The sequence below is a fragment of the Lagopus leucura genome, unplaced genomic scaffold (genome assembly GCF_019238085.1).
Source record: "Lagopus leucura isolate 7727_CA_CO unplaced genomic scaffold, USGS_WTPT01 Super-Scaffold_100009, whole genome shotgun sequence".
Taxonomy (NCBI): domain Eukaryota; kingdom Metazoa; phylum Chordata; class Aves; order Galliformes; family Phasianidae; genus Lagopus; species Lagopus leucura.
This window is the reverse complement of record NW_024962266.1, coordinates 20,652,029-20,668,044: the sequence shown is the minus strand read 5'-3', so window position 1 is coordinate 20,668,044 and position 16,016 is coordinate 20,652,029. Positions and strand designations below refer to the sequence as shown.

The following is a 16,016-nucleotide window of genomic DNA, read 5'->3' as shown; positions in this document are numbered from 1 at the left end:
ATTGGATTAAAACGTGATATGCACACACATAAAGCTGGTATTGTTAATGGCCTTCACTTGGCAAGCCGTCAGGTACAGGCTGCGTTGGGCTGCCAGGTCAGGAACCATGTTCTTCAGTCAAGAACTGCATTGAAAATTTCGTCGTGAGCTCCTGGGTGCATCTTGCAGGCAGAAGCCCAAGCTCTCAGACCGTATCTATCTTTTCCACAAGGAAAAAGCCTTTTGAGTTAACTAGGCCCAATCTGAGTGAAGTAGGCTGATCATGAAGTGATAGTAGGAATCAGTCTTACTAACTTTCTGCAGGAGGCCAAATCAAAACTAAGGCATTTTGGTAAGAATGCTTTTGTTCTTTATTATTTGAACAAAAAAGCCACTGTTGATTTTTCTTTTTCAAATTCAAACAGAGTTTCTACTCCACTTAGATAATGTGGAGGCTACCTGATAAAGTTGAGTTTCCAAACGATTGTATTAAAAAGCGTATTAAAAAGAACCTGTAAGGGAGCTGTTACACAGTGTGATATGCAGTCTGGGTGAAATGCTCAAGCCTGTCTGGAAGCTTAACTCTTTAACTGAAAGCATTTTCTTAATGCTTGCAGTTATTCGCTTTTGCTAGCGGGTTTCTTGATTTAGCTTAAAGCTCTGCACTGAGTATTCCTTTTGCTTCAGTTGTAAAAAAGTAAAAGTTGCACCAAAGCTAGCAGGGTTGTAGTGGTTTAAAACTACTGTAAATAAGATCAGAGTTAAGCCAGTAATGAGTCTCTTGAGACAAGAACTGTGCTAAACTCTGGGCACCTTTGAGAGATGATGGTAGAGCCCATTTCTTAAGAGGTCAGGTCTGCCTTCTCAAAGGGCACCTGTTTGCAGTGTGGATTCTAAGACCTGAGCAGATTACAGTGAAAGGTTGTGAACTCTGGGACACAGCTGCTACTGTTGCTCAAAAACAGACTCCTTCCTAAGCAGCACTTCACTCCTGCTGCTATTTTTTCTTATAGCTACACCAGTTCCAACTTCTTTTAGAAGGCCTAGAAGACCAGAAGACCTGAGTCTGAAGAAAGATTGCCCGATACTTTGAAGACTGAACTCCTCATGCGTACTGGTGTTACTGGCCCCCAGTGGCAACGATGCTCATGTCCTGAACGCTTCTAATTTTACCTTCCTTTCCATTCTCTAGGGAAGAAGTAAATGACAAATTACGAGACATGCCAGATGGAACATTCCTGGTGCGTGATGCATCGACCAAGATGCAGGGAGACTACACTCTGACCTTACGGTACGCGCTGAGTACTCGTGTCCCACACAGCAAGACCCCAGATAGCTAGCTGTGGTTCCAGGGGCAGCAGTACAGGGCTGTGTAGCACTGACATGGATCAAGTTGAGAGATGTTCCTGAGATGCTGCAGATCACAGAATGAACACGTGGATAACCAGATAGTCTGTTCTGTGCGTTGGATCTTGTCCCTCACTAAGCGCTACTGTAAATATCTCTTTGTAAATGAGATTGGACTCAGGGAAGAGCGACACTCAGTAGGGCTTCATAGTTTCAGAACTCCTAAAGGAAAAGGTATTTATAAACTAGGACTTTAATTAATGGGAGCGTGTTGAATATCTCATCAGCATGCAGCTCTGGAGAACTGAACACAGTGTCTTTGTAGAAGGAGTGTCTTGTGCTTTCTGATCTGAAGTTTAGGAAATATTGAACTAGAGCCATGTTCCTTTCTTCATTAAAATTTCTTCTGCAGTTAGGTGGTGGATGTCACGTAACAAGTTGCTGGGGCCTTGCCCAGCCTGTCCTTGCCCAGCCTGTCCAGCCACTTGACTCTGCCAGGCTCTCAGGACTGGTTGTTAGAGACAAATGGGCAAGATGCATACACCATTGCTGCTGCAGCACACCTCTGGGAGTTTCTGTGATGTGGCAGATATTTGTTCTTGCTTTGAAATTCAGTTTGTATGATGGCAGGTTTGACCCCAAGAGTGTCATTTAAATTCTGCTTTGACATCTGAGACTTTTGTGCTAAGGTCTGGCATGAGTTGGTTATTTTACTGTGAATGCATGTGTCTTTGGAAACCAAGGAGAGTGCAGGAAGCACAGAATATTGTCTAAACAGTCTGTTGGTTTAAAAGAAAGAAAAAAAAAAAAAGAAGAAGAAACTGCTGGAATGTATAAATCTGGATAATGTAAAGTCCTAAACTTACAACCATATTGTAATCCTTGGGAGATTTTGTTTAGGTTCATGTATCCTGTGTTAGCATCCGTAACTCAGGAGACTTGTTAATTGCTGTATGACTGTACATGCAGTTGTATGTTATTAGTGAGTCCAAGTTGAGGGAAGGTTTGGTTTGGGTTCAGTATGGCACTTTTACTCAGCCTTTTGGCATCTGTCTTTTCCTTACGAAACTTTTGGCTGAGTTACGTCTTAAGGTGACTCCAGAACGAACACACAATAAGATAATTACTTTGGTCTTTGCTCCTATTCAAATAATAGCTGATGATAATTCTGAGTCTATTGACTCTTAAGCTCCCGAATATCTGCTAATATATAAAGAACCATTATAAAGGTGTATGTTAATCTGTTTGACTTCAAAGACCTACCCAGCAACTTCACTGGTGTCTTTGTTAGCAGCCCCAGTGTTGAGGAGGATAAGAGGTATGCAGTAAAACTTCTGAATGACTGTACTGCTTTACAGGAAGGGTGGCAACAATAAACTGATAAAGATCTATCATCGGGATGGAAAATACGGCTTTTCTGACCCACTGACATTTAATTCCGTTGTGGAACTGATTAACCACTACCGCAACGAGTCTCTTGCTCAGTACAACCCGAAGCTTGATGTGAAGTTGATGTATCCAGTATCCCGATACCAGCAGGTAAGGTTTTCACTGAAGCCCAGTAACCATTATTGCAGACAAGAAAGAAGAGCGGAACTTGTGTATAACTCCATTTGCTGTACGTGGAGCCTGACTTTCTTTTTTGTTTCATACAAGATTCTTTTCTTGAAATCTTGCAAAAATACGAGTTTTCACATTTGACCTCACTTTGCTCATTGTAACTGGTCTTTCAAATTGTCTAGCCACTTAAGCTGTTGCTTCTATCAAGCTTCCAGTCTCCATCTAAGCAGTCCAGCAGAGAAGTGAAACCCTAGCATGTAGCATGTTTGAGTCTCTGAGAAGCATTTTATTTTTCCCCTTAAGCCCAGATGGACCCAAACAATATTGTTCTAGATAGTGTTGATCTTGAGGCACATATGAGCCATGCAGCTGCTTGCTCTGTGCGTAGCTATGTAGATTTTTCAAAAAAGTTTTAATGTTTTATTCAGTAGCCTGAGACATTGCCCTGTTTTAAGGGGAAAGAACTGCATTTGGCAATGCCCATAGTTCCAGTTCCCGCTGCCTGTAGACTGTGGAATTTGCTGTGTGGATGAAGGGATTTAGATGGGGAGTTTGTGTGTTTTGTGGAAATGTGATTATAAAAATGCTGCAATAGCAAAAAAATGCAAATGTGTACAAGTGGCAAATGAATACTTAGAAGGGAAAGACTGCTTTGTTTGAAGTCTAAATAGATTTTTGTATGTACAGGATCAGTTGGTGAAAGAAGATAATATAGATGCAGTAGGTAAAAAGCTTCAAGAATACCACGCTCAGTACCAGGAAAAGAGTAAAGAGTATGACAAATTGTATGAAGAATATACCAGAACATCACAGGTTGGTTCCGCTTCAGCTATCTATAGAGACTCCTTCCAGTTACATAAGGAATAAAGAAAATGGTTTTAACCTGCTGTGGCTAGCAAAGTCAACCCAAGGTCAGAAAATACAGGGAAAAAACCTTTATAAATTGTGAAATAGAGCAAAGTGGCTTCAAGCTGAATGGAAACACAATGAATATTACGTATGGCTGATGGTCATAGAGCTATGGTGTGGGGCAAGGAAGGAATAGGAGCCGAACTTCCCAGTATATGGTAGGGCAATGGCCATTACCTACAAGCTTCATACTGCAGACTTCTTCCTTTGCTGTTGAGTATTTCCAGATGCTGTATGCGGCAGTGGGAATTGTAGAAGGGTTTGTCCAAGTTCTGTAAGAAGTCAAGTTCAAATAAGATTTCAGATATTATGCATTAAGGAAGTGTGAATACAGAATTTGGACTGATTCTTGTAATGTAAAATAGTTTGTCCAGGGGTAGGAGGTTTGCTGGCAGTCCTACTGCATGCTAAGATGGAAAATATGACTAAAATATTTCTCAGGGGCTTGCGGCCTAATAGAAAGCATCATCTGAGGGAGAGAGTTAGACTTGCAGGGAGTAAGTCTGCCCTGTGCTTCTGTGACACTACTCAAACATTTGTCTAAACTTAAACCTGAGTAAGTGCTTTTTGACCTGGGGGAGAGAGGAGTTCGTTCTTTCGTTCAGTTCAGGGAACGTAATAGAGTCATGCGTTGTCTCCATTATGAAAAGTGATCGAGGACTCTTTCCTCACATAGGAAATCCAGATGAAGAGGACTGCAATTGAAGCGTTTAATGAAACTATTAAGATATTTGAGGAGCAGTGCCACTCACAAGAGCGATACAGCAAAGAATACATTGAGCGATTTCGCAGAGAGGGAAATGAGAAAGAAATTGAACGGTAGGTTCTCAAGTCATGTTTCTTTCTGAGGAAGAACTAGTGTCCACACTGGCACTCCTGTGAAGTCCTATATTGCATTATATAAAGCACTTTGTAAACTAAGTATTTCCACTGAGACCTTTTCCAAAGTATCTGAACCTTCAGTAAAGCCCTCTTCTGTTGGAAATTGCATTGCAGACAGAAGAAATGAGAGATTTGCAGATTATTCTGTCTCTGACTTCATGTAAATGAAGATACAGGGACGAGGACCAGGAAGTAATTTCATTTACTTACCCACTTCCATTTGAACTTGCTTAGAATATTATTGAGAAAAATCTTTAGAAGTAAACTGTGCAGTGGAAATGGACATAGCTCCAATAAATCTCATAGTTCTTAATCAGTTTTGGTCACGTTCAAAGGAGATTCATATTTAATAGCCACTACTTAGTAGCAGATATCGATTATCAGAAAGAAGGGCCTCATTTGAATTTGCTTTTCTGTAAAGTTACTAGAAGAAAGTGTATGTGTACCTTTGAAGGAATGCCAAATACAGTGCCTGACTTGACACAGTGCTTAATGAATCACGGTAGAGGAGCTGAAAACACTTACCAGTAACAGTTGTATTGTGCCATGGTGGTGCTTCATTCTGACTGGGTTGACCTCACCTCTCAAACACTACACTTGTTTGTAGGATAATGATGAACTATGAAAAATTAAAATCACGCCTGGGTGAGATCCATGACAGTAAAATGCGTCTGGAACAAGATTTGAAGAAACAAGCTCTGGACAACAGGGAGACTGATAAGAAAATGAATAGTATCAAGCCTGACCTAATTCAGCTCCGCAAAATCAGAGATCAGTATCTTGTGTAAGTAAGGCTGACCTGTTCCTCAGAACAGTGTCTCTGATGAACCTGATTAACGACTGTTTTCATCAGGGTAATGTGAATTATATTTTCTTTTCTTAACTAAAGTTCCGAGAGTGCTAAGGTACTTTACTGTACCAGAAAAGAGGGCTTTTTTTTTGCAGAAGATTATGCAAGGAAGCAGAAGCATGCTTATGAAATCTATGGTCCTTCTGTGTCTTTTGCTAATGGAGAGCAAATGAAGCTGTAAAGTGTTTGTGGGATTTTGTGTCTGAACTTAAGCTTGCTCAGTGTGTAAACCCCCATGCATACTCTGAAGTGTGATACTGATGTGCTCTTCTTCTGGCAGATGGCTCAATCACAAAGGGGTGAGGCAGAAGCGAATAAACGACTGGCTGGGGATCAAAAATGAAAATATTGATGAGTAAGTGTCATGCATAAGGATTTATTGAGAAGTGTTCCATTGATAAACCATGCCTTTTGTGGAGGGTGGTAACACAAAGCACCGATTTCTAAGTGGAGGAGTGCAAACAAAGGAAGGAATTCGGTAGGGAGCTGCATGTCACTTGAGGCAGCAAGTCTGCTGAAACGGTTAGGATTACATCTGAATTGGAACAATTAAGTACTGAGTTGAAACTTGTGATATTGAGGGCTGTCAGCAGATACCAAATGACTGTTAAGAATCTGAACTCCCTATTTTTGTGAGCTGGTTTTTTTTTATATTTCTGCAAAAATCACTTGAGCTTTTTTTAACTCTTCACTAAGTGCTGGCTCAGTTAACAAACTTACTCTCTCTCAGCACTTATTTTGTGAATGAAGAAGAGGAAAACCTGCCACATCATGATGAGAAAACTTGGTTTGTTGGAGATCTCAACCGCATCCAAGCAGAAGACTTGCTCTGTGGGAAACCTGATGGGGCATTTTTAATTCGAGAGAGTAGCAAGAAAGGATGTTATGCTTGTTCTGTGGTGTAAGTGTATTTTCTTTTTGTTATAACTGTTCAATTTGTGAATCTCTACCACATTTCTTTATTCAGGAGAACAAAAGCTAGGCGTATCCTACACCTGCCATTGAAATGCGTTGCCTGTTTGCAGGCAGTCTAGCATGGTCGAAGCTTTGTTGCAGAAATCTGTTTTCAAAGTGCACTAACTGTAGTCCAAGCAGTCTCTTCAGTCACCACAATTACCAGTACAAAATTCTGAAGTATCCCGGCTTGAAGCTGTACAGTCATAAGCAAATCAAGGCCAAATTCTCCAATATTCTTCCTTGCCAAGGAACACATGAGAAGAATCAAAATGAGATGTAAAGCTGCAGCATCTTCTGTTCTCATTGTTAGACGTGCCAAATTTGCGGTGCTTTCTCTTCTGTGCTTAAGATAACAGTGATGCTTCAGAGGAGGCATAATTTGTGAGCAGTAATTTTTGACATTCACACAGCCTTGCATTGATTTCTTGTGTTTCACTTTGTTTTATGCTGGTGTAATGGAGGTCAGAAAAACTCTGATTCCATTATCTAAAAATCCTTCAAGCCTGTTCTCGAGTGCAAAATGGCTTTCACTGATTTATTTCACATGAGGTTAATTGCATCTGAAAGCAAGTCTGGGAAATGAATATGTGAAGGTATATCACCTCAAGGTAACCGAAGACTGTAGTATCTGCTGCATTCAAGATACCTGTTTGTCACAGTCAATGAAGTGACATCAGATACTTCCACTTGGTTGGTATCATACTGCACTATAGCAAAGGAATGGCTTAACATAACCTGTTCCTACATGTGACTTGGATTGTAAAAGACTTCAGTACAGGGATTACATAATACTTGATCTTTCTGGCAGATGAGTTATTCTAGCAGCCTTGGAAATACAGTGTTCCAGTAAGTGCATTGCCAAGTTAGGGACTCTGTAGCTATGACTTCAGATAATGAACCAACTTGAACCTATGCCATGCTCAACATTAGAAAATGCACACTGGAAATTAGAGCTGTATTTCATGAAATATTCTGTAGGAGTAGAATAAGAACATGTGGGTTTTGGCTTGTGCACCTACTTAATGGAAAGGTTTCCAAAAAAGCTGAGTTTGTGTTTGCTGATTTCAGGTGCTTGTCGTCTTGGTTAAACTCTTGACTTTTTTTTTCCAAGAAATGTTTGGGAGCAATGCAGGAGGGAATCGTGCTGCTGGGATAGAAGAGGCTTCTTAGGTGGATTATTATGCAAGAGTATTTAATCACACACCCTGAAGCACTGTTTCTTTGCAGACTATTAATCTCCTCTGCTTGCATCTACTGAGTCCTCCATTATGTAATTTAGTGACTGGCAGTGTTGCTGCATTAGTTAATTGTTAATAGACTGTCACTTCGGGTTTGTTCTTTGATGTCAAGCTCTCCTGTTTTCTTTCCTTGCAGAGCTGATGGAGAAGTGAAGCACTGTGTGATCTACAGCACTCCAAGAGGTTATGGGTTTGCAGAACCATATAATCTGTACAGCACACTTAAAGATTTGGTTCTTCATTACCAGCAGACATCCCTTGTTCAACACAACGATTCCCTCAATGTCAGGCTTGCCTATCCTGTCTACGCACAGATGCCCCCTTCTCTTTGCAGATAAATTTTGGGGAGGAGGAAAGTGTTGGCTATCTTGGATTCTTTTCTACAATTTTTATTAGAACTTGGAGGGCATTCTTTCTCCTTAGACTGCTTGTTTTGCACAAGAAGTGATTCTGTGAATGTGAATCAAAAAGAGGCCTAGCAGCAACAAGACGACAACTTGGGTGTAGGTGTCCTGGTGCTACCTTAAAAGCTCAGCTGTGCTTTTACACTGATACTTTTGTTTCCTTATGAGGGGAATAGACTCAACAAAACCCATACAGAAATACTGGAAGCAAAACATTGTTTTCTGGAGATGATTTTTGGCCAGGCACCTTCAATGGAACTTCTAATTGGAGTTTGTTTTCTCTTGTTCTAGTAGAGACAATTTGAAGCCTCTGTTTGAGGCATCAGTAATGTCTTTCAGTCTTAAACTCCCAAGAAACTGGGGAGGAAACTCTACCACAGCAATTCTTCTCTGTTAATTTTAGCAGCTTCACTGCGATTCAGACGAACTTCCGAAGAGGGCTTGTCTTGAGGTAGCATGGAATTTGGTGAGAGAAGACCAAAGGAATAACGGGAAAGCTTCAGGTTTTTATTTAAATGGAAAATGCTTGTAAAGAAAAGTTGCTTTATTTTTTTGCCAACAGTGATGAAGTTTTGGTTTCAATGGCACTACAGGTCTTCACTTAAAGGAAACACTTATAACCAAATTGAACACACCAAAACTTTGTTGCTAGATTGAGCACTTACGGGGAAGGTTGCGTTAGCATCTGCACATAATTTCTACACCAAAACTTGAAACAAATAAAAGGAAAAGCTAAAATGTTGTGTGGCTTCAAAACACTAAATTTGTCTGATCTGATGTAACTGCTCACTCCTCTCTTTTTTCACCCCTCCTTTCCTCCCACTCCTCAGCTTGGGACTCTGTTTTTGGTTGTTAAAGATACGTGCTTCAGAATGTAAACTAGAATGAAGCTTGCACTCACATGTTGCAGTTCTCTTGCTGAACAAGACAGACTCTTGTCGTGCTTGGTTTTGATATAGAAGAGGCAGGTGCAATCTCGTGCTTCTGGATGGCTTATTGTACCAAATGATTTCTTGACGAGTAGCCACTTAGGTCTGTACAGAAGTGAGCATGCTAATTACAGTTTTCAAGCTAGATTCTGAACTTTCGCACCACTGCTGCCAAGCAAGATTTTTACAGTGGTATAATTAAATTCCCTCACAGTTATTTTGGACATTGGGCAAAACACAGGAAGGGAAGGGAGATGTTCTCCTCAGTTATTGCGTGTCTGGTACCATCGCTTGGCAAAGGCTGCTGTCAAATACTGGAGAAGGTAGTCCTGGGCTTTGTCAAGTGTAGCAATCATCCCATAAATCCCCTCCTTGGACACCATACAAAGCAGCTTATTTCCATTCCCTAAGCTTCTAAAATGAAAAAGAGCTAAGTTTGGCAAACTGAGCCATTTGGCATCAAAGCATAACCGGCAAATTAATTGTTTAGTGTGCAACCTTGAAAGTTACTTTTGTTCCTATTACTGGAAATGGTTCCCTTGAAATGCACCCATTGTACAGGACAGGAAGCAGACAGTCATGCAGATCTGGGAATGCTGTAGACCTGTTTCTGACCCTGGGGCTGATTTCCTGTTTAAATGTGGGTTTTCTGTAATGCGTGGGGAGGAATGCCAGGCCTGTTGATATTCAATGTTTACACGATAAGTATTATTGAACTGAATGTTGTGAATTTGCAAGCAGGGAAATGACAGGTCTGAAGCACTGACAGCCCTTGCAAGGAAGGCAGTCTGGTTGCCTGGCGTGCCCGTGAGATGTTTTATTTTGCACTAATGACCCTGATGCGTCCCAGGCACTTTCTAATCAGCCAGAGAGTGTAATCTTCTGGCAAAGAATTCTGCAGATTCCACTTTTCTAATTCAATGAAACGTTATGAAACTTAACCAAAGCTGGGAAACAGAGAGGAAAGTCCTTGTAAGCCGTTCTATCAATGTGCCCCACGTCTGCGCTTGTGTTCCTTCTGTCCCACTTCCCCAAGAGAAGGAAAAAAGCTGACGTAGCCTTTGCTGTGTGTGAAAATCTGGAGTGGAATCCTCTGTTGTGTATGGATGTGGAAATTTTTCTTTTTTAAGGGCCTTGCCCCACCTCTTGGGTAATTAGTAGTTCTAATCTGGTAGCTGTGGAGCCGTGTTCTCACACCTCTTGTGCATCTGACGTTCCCTCAGTGCTGGATTCAGTCCAAATGCATTACGAGGGAAATCAGTTTCAAAGGCACAAATGACAGCCAGGTGCCTCATGCCTGTGGAAAAACCTTTGCTACAGGAGTTTGCGGGTGTTTTCCGTGCCCCCTGATCTCTGGGCTCTCCCCTTACAGTGTTACCATTCAGAGCTGCTGAGACACATCGTTCCCATCGCTGTTTTTGTCCAAGGGACGTCTGCTACCTTCTTAGATAGCGCTTGGGCTTGCTTTTGTTTTAAAAAAGCACGGGTCTGCTTTCAGCCCACGAGTCCTGGCACGCTCTCTCAGTACTGACAGCAGCAGGGTAGAAAAGTGGGGTTGTCTGAAGTTTCCCTGTAGTGGAATCTCACTGATCCTGTGAGGTCTTGGTCCAGGCTCCCCCGGCCATGCCAACACAAACACCATGTAATCCCACTGGCGTCTCTGGCAGGATCTTGGCTTTGCAGTGGTGTGAGCGAGTTCAGATGCTGGCTCGTCTCTCTTGGAGATCTCTTTGCTGATCACAGGTGATGCCTTGGCTGTGAGCGCTGTGCTCAGAGCCGAAAGCCATCTCGAAGCATTCTTTGAAATTCTCTTTGGCCCAAACCTTTGGAAGAGGTCTGTGGGCAGATCAGGGCCGTGCTGCTTGTATTCAGCTCCTCCCTATGTTTTGCCACTGTCTTTTTGTATTTGCTTTAGGCACCTGAAGCCACGCTGCTGGCGTAAGTGCCCTGTGACCCTCACGTGCCATTGCACAGATCCTTTTCGCATCAAATTTGCACTTGTGTGGCAAGTGAAAAACTGGGTACGAACCAACTGGCACGGGGAGCTGCCACCATCAGCTGAGCAAGGGCTTGTCCTGCTGCCTTTGTGCCCTCAGCCTGCTTCTGTTTGCTCAGCAGCATTGGAGCGGGGAGACGAACCTTTGCATCCAGTAGTTGTGAACTTGTGTGGCTGAGAAATCAGAACTGGGCCAGTGAGGTACAGGATTAAACCCTCGTACAATGGAACAGCTGTTAAGCCTAAAACAAATACAGGAAATGTGAACATAAAGGCAAAACAAAGGAACTCGAGTTCTTTTAAAGCAGTAAAATGCAAGAAAGCTTTGGTTTCAAGAGTCAAAATGTCAGGAGGAAGGAGGGGGAAGGTCTCACTGGTGTGGCAGCAGCCTCGTGTCGGGCTGCAGTCCGAGGAGTATTGATTTCATTGACCCATGTTGTATTAAATATATACGTAGGGTTAAATAAATAACTTTTGCACAGTGTTAAATGGGGGCGGGGGGTGGGGTGGGAACGTTGAAACTCTGATATGCACAGTTTCTTCTAATCTGTTTTGAAGTATATTTGCAGGGATCAGGGGTGATTCAGTATTTTGTATTCGGATGGATGGGAAATGAGGCCGACTTCCACAGTTGCCATTGGCCCCGTTACGTCAGCCAAGAGTGCCATGTTTTTGAAGTTAGTAAGTTACGATCTCTTCCCACTCGTTTCTGTACTGCTTGTGAGTAATCTTAGCGTGGAAGTAACCGACCCGGGAGCAGAGGTTCAGCTCAGGGTGTGCGGAGCAGGAGCAGCCTGTGCCCGCCCCCAGCTGGGTTGTTCCGCAGCCAGGGCTCCTCTTGTGTTGGGTGTTGTTGTAACTCTCGGCTGCTTTGCACCGCTGCGTGGTTGCAATCCAGAGTGTAGATCCAGTACAGCCTTCTGTCTCTTGCCAAAAACAAACCGCTCTTTCCACGCTCGTCTCTCTTGATGTGGCAGAACATCAAGAAGTTTTCCATTTAGTGTGATGGGCCTGATTCTTTTCTCATTGACACTCGTGTAAGCAAGAGTCCCACAACAGAAAGCCATGTCCAAGAGAAGAGCTTGTACTTCATCATATCTGAATCCAAGTCATAGCGAGGCAAAAACCAAAGTTTGTCTTTTGCAAAGCCAGGCAACTGTAATGGGGACTGTGGAAATGCAGGGTGGCACTTGGTGCAGCTCTGGGGAGGACAGGGAGCGAGGGCTGCGTGTCCCCGAGCCCACATTGAGTGCAGAGTAGCTGCAGGAGCGTCACAGCTTCGGGTTGGAAAAGCCCCTTATTTGGTACTTGAACAACCTCTCTTCTGTTTTTGAATGTCTTGTTTATTTTTATTGTTGTTACACTAACAGGGAATAAAAATCTGAAATGTTAGTGAGTCTCGTATGTTTGCTGCATTGTGCAGACATAAAACAGGTACTGCTTGTGGGGCGGGAGAGGTGTGAGACAGGTTCAAAATGCAGTTTGACAAAGCGTTAGGATGGGTCAGGGGTTGTTTTGTTCAGATCATCTTTCAAATCAGACTTTTGTATGCATAGTTTCCTTCTGTTAATTTGCAACATCTGCTTTTGAATCAGCAAAGTCAAAATACGTTCCCAAAGAACGAAGCAGGGAGGGGAGCGGGTTACACTTACGCTTAGCATGCAAACAGCCCCGAATAGCTTTAAAAAGGGGAAGGGTCAGCATCCCAAAGCTTTCCTGCTTGCGCTGTGGTGGAGCAGCAGCAGGTGCTGCTGTGGGAGCTCTGTCTTCAGCCGCGAAAGAAACGGGATACAGAGCAGAGCCACTCCAGCAGCGCGGGCCGAAAGCTTGGGGTGCTTTGTTGTCCTCTGTGCGTGCACTGCAAGAAGCAGTCAGGAAATTAATAGAAGTTTTGAAGGACTGCTCCTCTGCTCTGGAAGGAAACGCGGCCGCTGATCCCTGGTTTCCTTTGGCACGGCTCGTGCTGCCAGCAGTGGGGAGTGGAGCTGCTGGCCCGAAGGAAGGCTGGCCGTACAGCTGGGCCGGCCGATGCTGCGCGAGGAGCGCGTTCTGCTGGGGTTAGGGGAAGTTTGGCCAACATTTTTGTGAATCTTGCATTCTGTGGGCAGAAATATTTTCCACCGAATGGGAAGGGAAAAAATTTCTTTTGAAATCTTTTCAATTCCTTCCTGTTTGTTCACAGGGGCAGAAAGCACCGTGCCTGTTAACTGTTCAGACGGTGGCGGTGCTCCAGGTGCGGGCTTGGGGGCTGGCTCCATACAACCGGTGCAGAATTTGCAGGTTTGTTTGCTATTGGCATAGAGTCACCGTGCTTTAAAATGATGGCATTTGTTCAGAAATTTGCCTTTACAAATACGTAACGTGAGCTTCAGAGAAAAAATATAAATCCCAATCAAGAGTCAGTGTTCGACACAGCAGCTTTAATCTGACCCTTCCCCATCGTCAGTTCCATATCACTTCTGTAGGGCTGGTGACTGCTTACCCCAACCCTGCAGTGCTGTCCCTGCACCAGGCCAGGGAAGGGGCTTTGGGATTGTTTGGATAAAGAGGATCATGTCCAGAGATGGGAACAGCAGGGGCGGCCAGGCTGTTTGGGCCCCCAGGGCTTGGCTGCAGTGCAGCTGTGTGGATGGGTTTGAGGCTGGGTTGTGTTCCTGAGTGTCAGGCAGAGATAGTTTTGACTAAACCTGTTAATTTTGTATATCTGGCTGTTAATTGCACCATGGGATTGTAATGGTCTGCATCATCTGTGCGTGTGCGTGTGTGTGTGTGTGTGTGTATCTGTACTGTATGTATATAGATATATGTAAAATATATTCCCATACGCATCGGTATGCATTAGCTGTAAGTGGCACTGCCCCTGGAACTAAGGCAGAACTCACCGCTAGCACATCCTGCTTGGGCAAAGCAGGGCTTATTGTGGGCTTAATGTGGGCTTAATGTGGGCTTATTTCCACAGACGACAAGGAGCTGGTCCTCACCACCTCCGATCCGTGCTCCTGAAGTCCCGCAGGATGGGTTTCCTGGGGGAAGTGCCTCTGTTTGCGAGCTGAGCTGAACGCGGCTCCCAGCTGCGCGCTGTGGGACGCAGCACTGAAATCCTCCGAAAGCAAAGGTGTGGGGAAGGAAACCCTCCGTGCTCCACGAGGGGCAGCGGCGCTTTGTGTGCGGGGCTGCAGCAGCAGCACTGCTGGGTGCAGCCTTCGCTTTTATCCTTTCTCGTTATTATTTGACTTGGATTTTCTTTAAGGGAAACCGCCTCTGTTAGGAACCTGCTTCCCCAGAAGCTGTCGGCTTATTTTCTTTCCGTATGAATTCCAGCATGTAACTTTGGTACTCTTGTTTGTTCTTTGTGTAAAACCTGTTCTTCTGTCGTTTATGGTGTAGTCAGAAAGAAAAAAAAAAAGAAAAAGAAAAAGAAAAAAAAAAAGAATTCATGTAGTTTAACTTTAAAAAAAGAAACAAACTGCTTCATAAGGAAACCAATTGTATGTTAGTGTTTTCGGACAAGTCATACTGTAGTTTCTAGATCAGTAATGCAACACTGTACTTGTCACCAGATGTGTTACGATTTTGCTGTACTTTCTTTCAATAGATGGTTGGGCTTTTAAATCCCAGACACTAAGCATCCTGGGCCTACTTGCTCTAGATCAAAATGCAATAAAGAATTGCAATAAAGCACATTGACATGTAATGTTTTAGAAGGATGTACTGACGGCTGTTTCTAATAAACGCAGAAATGCAGCGTGGTTGGGATGTGGTGCTGTTGGCTGGGCTCATGTCTGCACGCTGTGCTGCCGGGGCTCCCTGGGACAGGACAGGGATCTGCTGGAGCTGAGCTGGCTTCCACCCTGCATTGCTCCAGTGGGGGACATGGGGAGAAACCTGGTGACAAACAGAAGACGCCTGAGCAGCTGAGGGCTCAGTGCCTGGCCCCGTACATCCGGGTGCATGAACGGTTTGCAGACTGCTTCCTCGGGGTTTCTTTGAGCCCATGACTCAGCATTTTTACTGACAGCTGAGTCAACCATTTCCTAAAAATGCTGCGCTGGCATTTTTCCGAAGCGCTGAGTCAGCGTTTCTGCACTCCATCAGCTCTCTATGGGGGGCACCAGCAGCAGAAGGGCTGGAGGGCAGCGAGGGGCACAGCCATGGGAAACACCGAGGAGAAGTACGAGGCGCTCCTGGGGAATCTCTGTTTCATTTTGTTGCTTTATTTTATTTTATAAGGGCTAATAAGGCAGCATTGCAGGATGGATGTAAGTCACTGATGGGCGAATCGTTTCTCAGGGCTTCGCCAGGCGCGTCTTTTCATTTAGGAAAACATTGCAGCCGGGAGCCAGCATAGGAAATTTCCAAGCGGCTGTGCTGAGTGGATGGAAAGAAAAACAGCACCCGGAGAAAGGGCAGATCCTGGGGTTTTTCCATCCCCAGCAGCACCGCGGCGCTTCCTGCAGGTCCCCGGCTTCACCCTGAGAGCAGGCAGGAGCCGAGGGCATGGGGCCCTGCAGGGCAGGGGCGTGGGATGGAGGGTCGGACAGACAGACAGATGGACAGACAGATGGTCACTGGATGCTGACACAGGATGTCCCCCCAGGGTTGGGACCAGTGCAGTGACAGATTAATGGCAAGGCCCTTCCCTATGGGGGAAAGGAGGCTGAAAACAAATATGTCAATAGACGGCCCTTCTCCAGCCAACAGCCTGATACAAATACTGGGATTTGGCTCAGACCTTCAGGATTTGGTTCAAACCATCAGGATTTGGTTCAGCCCATCGGGGTTAAGCTCAAACCATCAGGGTTTGCTTTGAAAGCCACAGTTTGTTGCCACAACCGAGCTGCTCTGTGTTCCCTCTGTGCTCCCAGCTCAGGGCTGGGGACCAGGAGGCAGGGCTGGTGCTGAGCCTGGAGCCCACGCATGGCATGGGAGCAGCGCAGAGTGGGCTTCACAAACACCCTCACACAC

The 16,016-nt window shown here is 44.3% G+C and overlaps 1 protein-coding gene across 3 annotated transcripts in view; it reads left to right on the top strand.

Moving 5' to 3' along the window:
* Nucleotides 1-14,752, top strand: part of LOC122181051 (phosphatidylinositol 3-kinase regulatory subunit gamma) — a 57,754-nt gene extending 43,002 nt beyond the window's left edge. For all 3 annotated transcript variants that reach the window (XM_042873209.1, XM_042873207.1, XM_042873208.1), the window contains 8 exons: nucleotides 1,172-1,270; nucleotides 2,685-2,865; nucleotides 3,574-3,699; nucleotides 4,472-4,614; nucleotides 5,285-5,461; nucleotides 5,808-5,882; nucleotides 6,258-6,428; nucleotides 7,859-14,752. In XM_042873209.1, the coding sequence (XP_042729143.1) occupies nucleotides 1,172-1,270; nucleotides 2,685-2,865; nucleotides 3,574-3,699; nucleotides 4,472-4,614; nucleotides 5,285-5,461; nucleotides 5,808-5,882; nucleotides 6,258-6,428; nucleotides 7,859-8,060 (1,174 nt within the window). In that variant the 3' untranslated portion in view covers nucleotides 8,061-14,752. The remainder of the gene's footprint in view (nucleotides 1-1,171; nucleotides 1,271-2,684; nucleotides 2,866-3,573; nucleotides 3,700-4,471; nucleotides 4,615-5,284; nucleotides 5,462-5,807; nucleotides 5,883-6,257; nucleotides 6,429-7,858) is intronic.
* The last annotated feature ends 1,264 nt before the right edge of the window (nucleotides 14,753-16,016 follow it).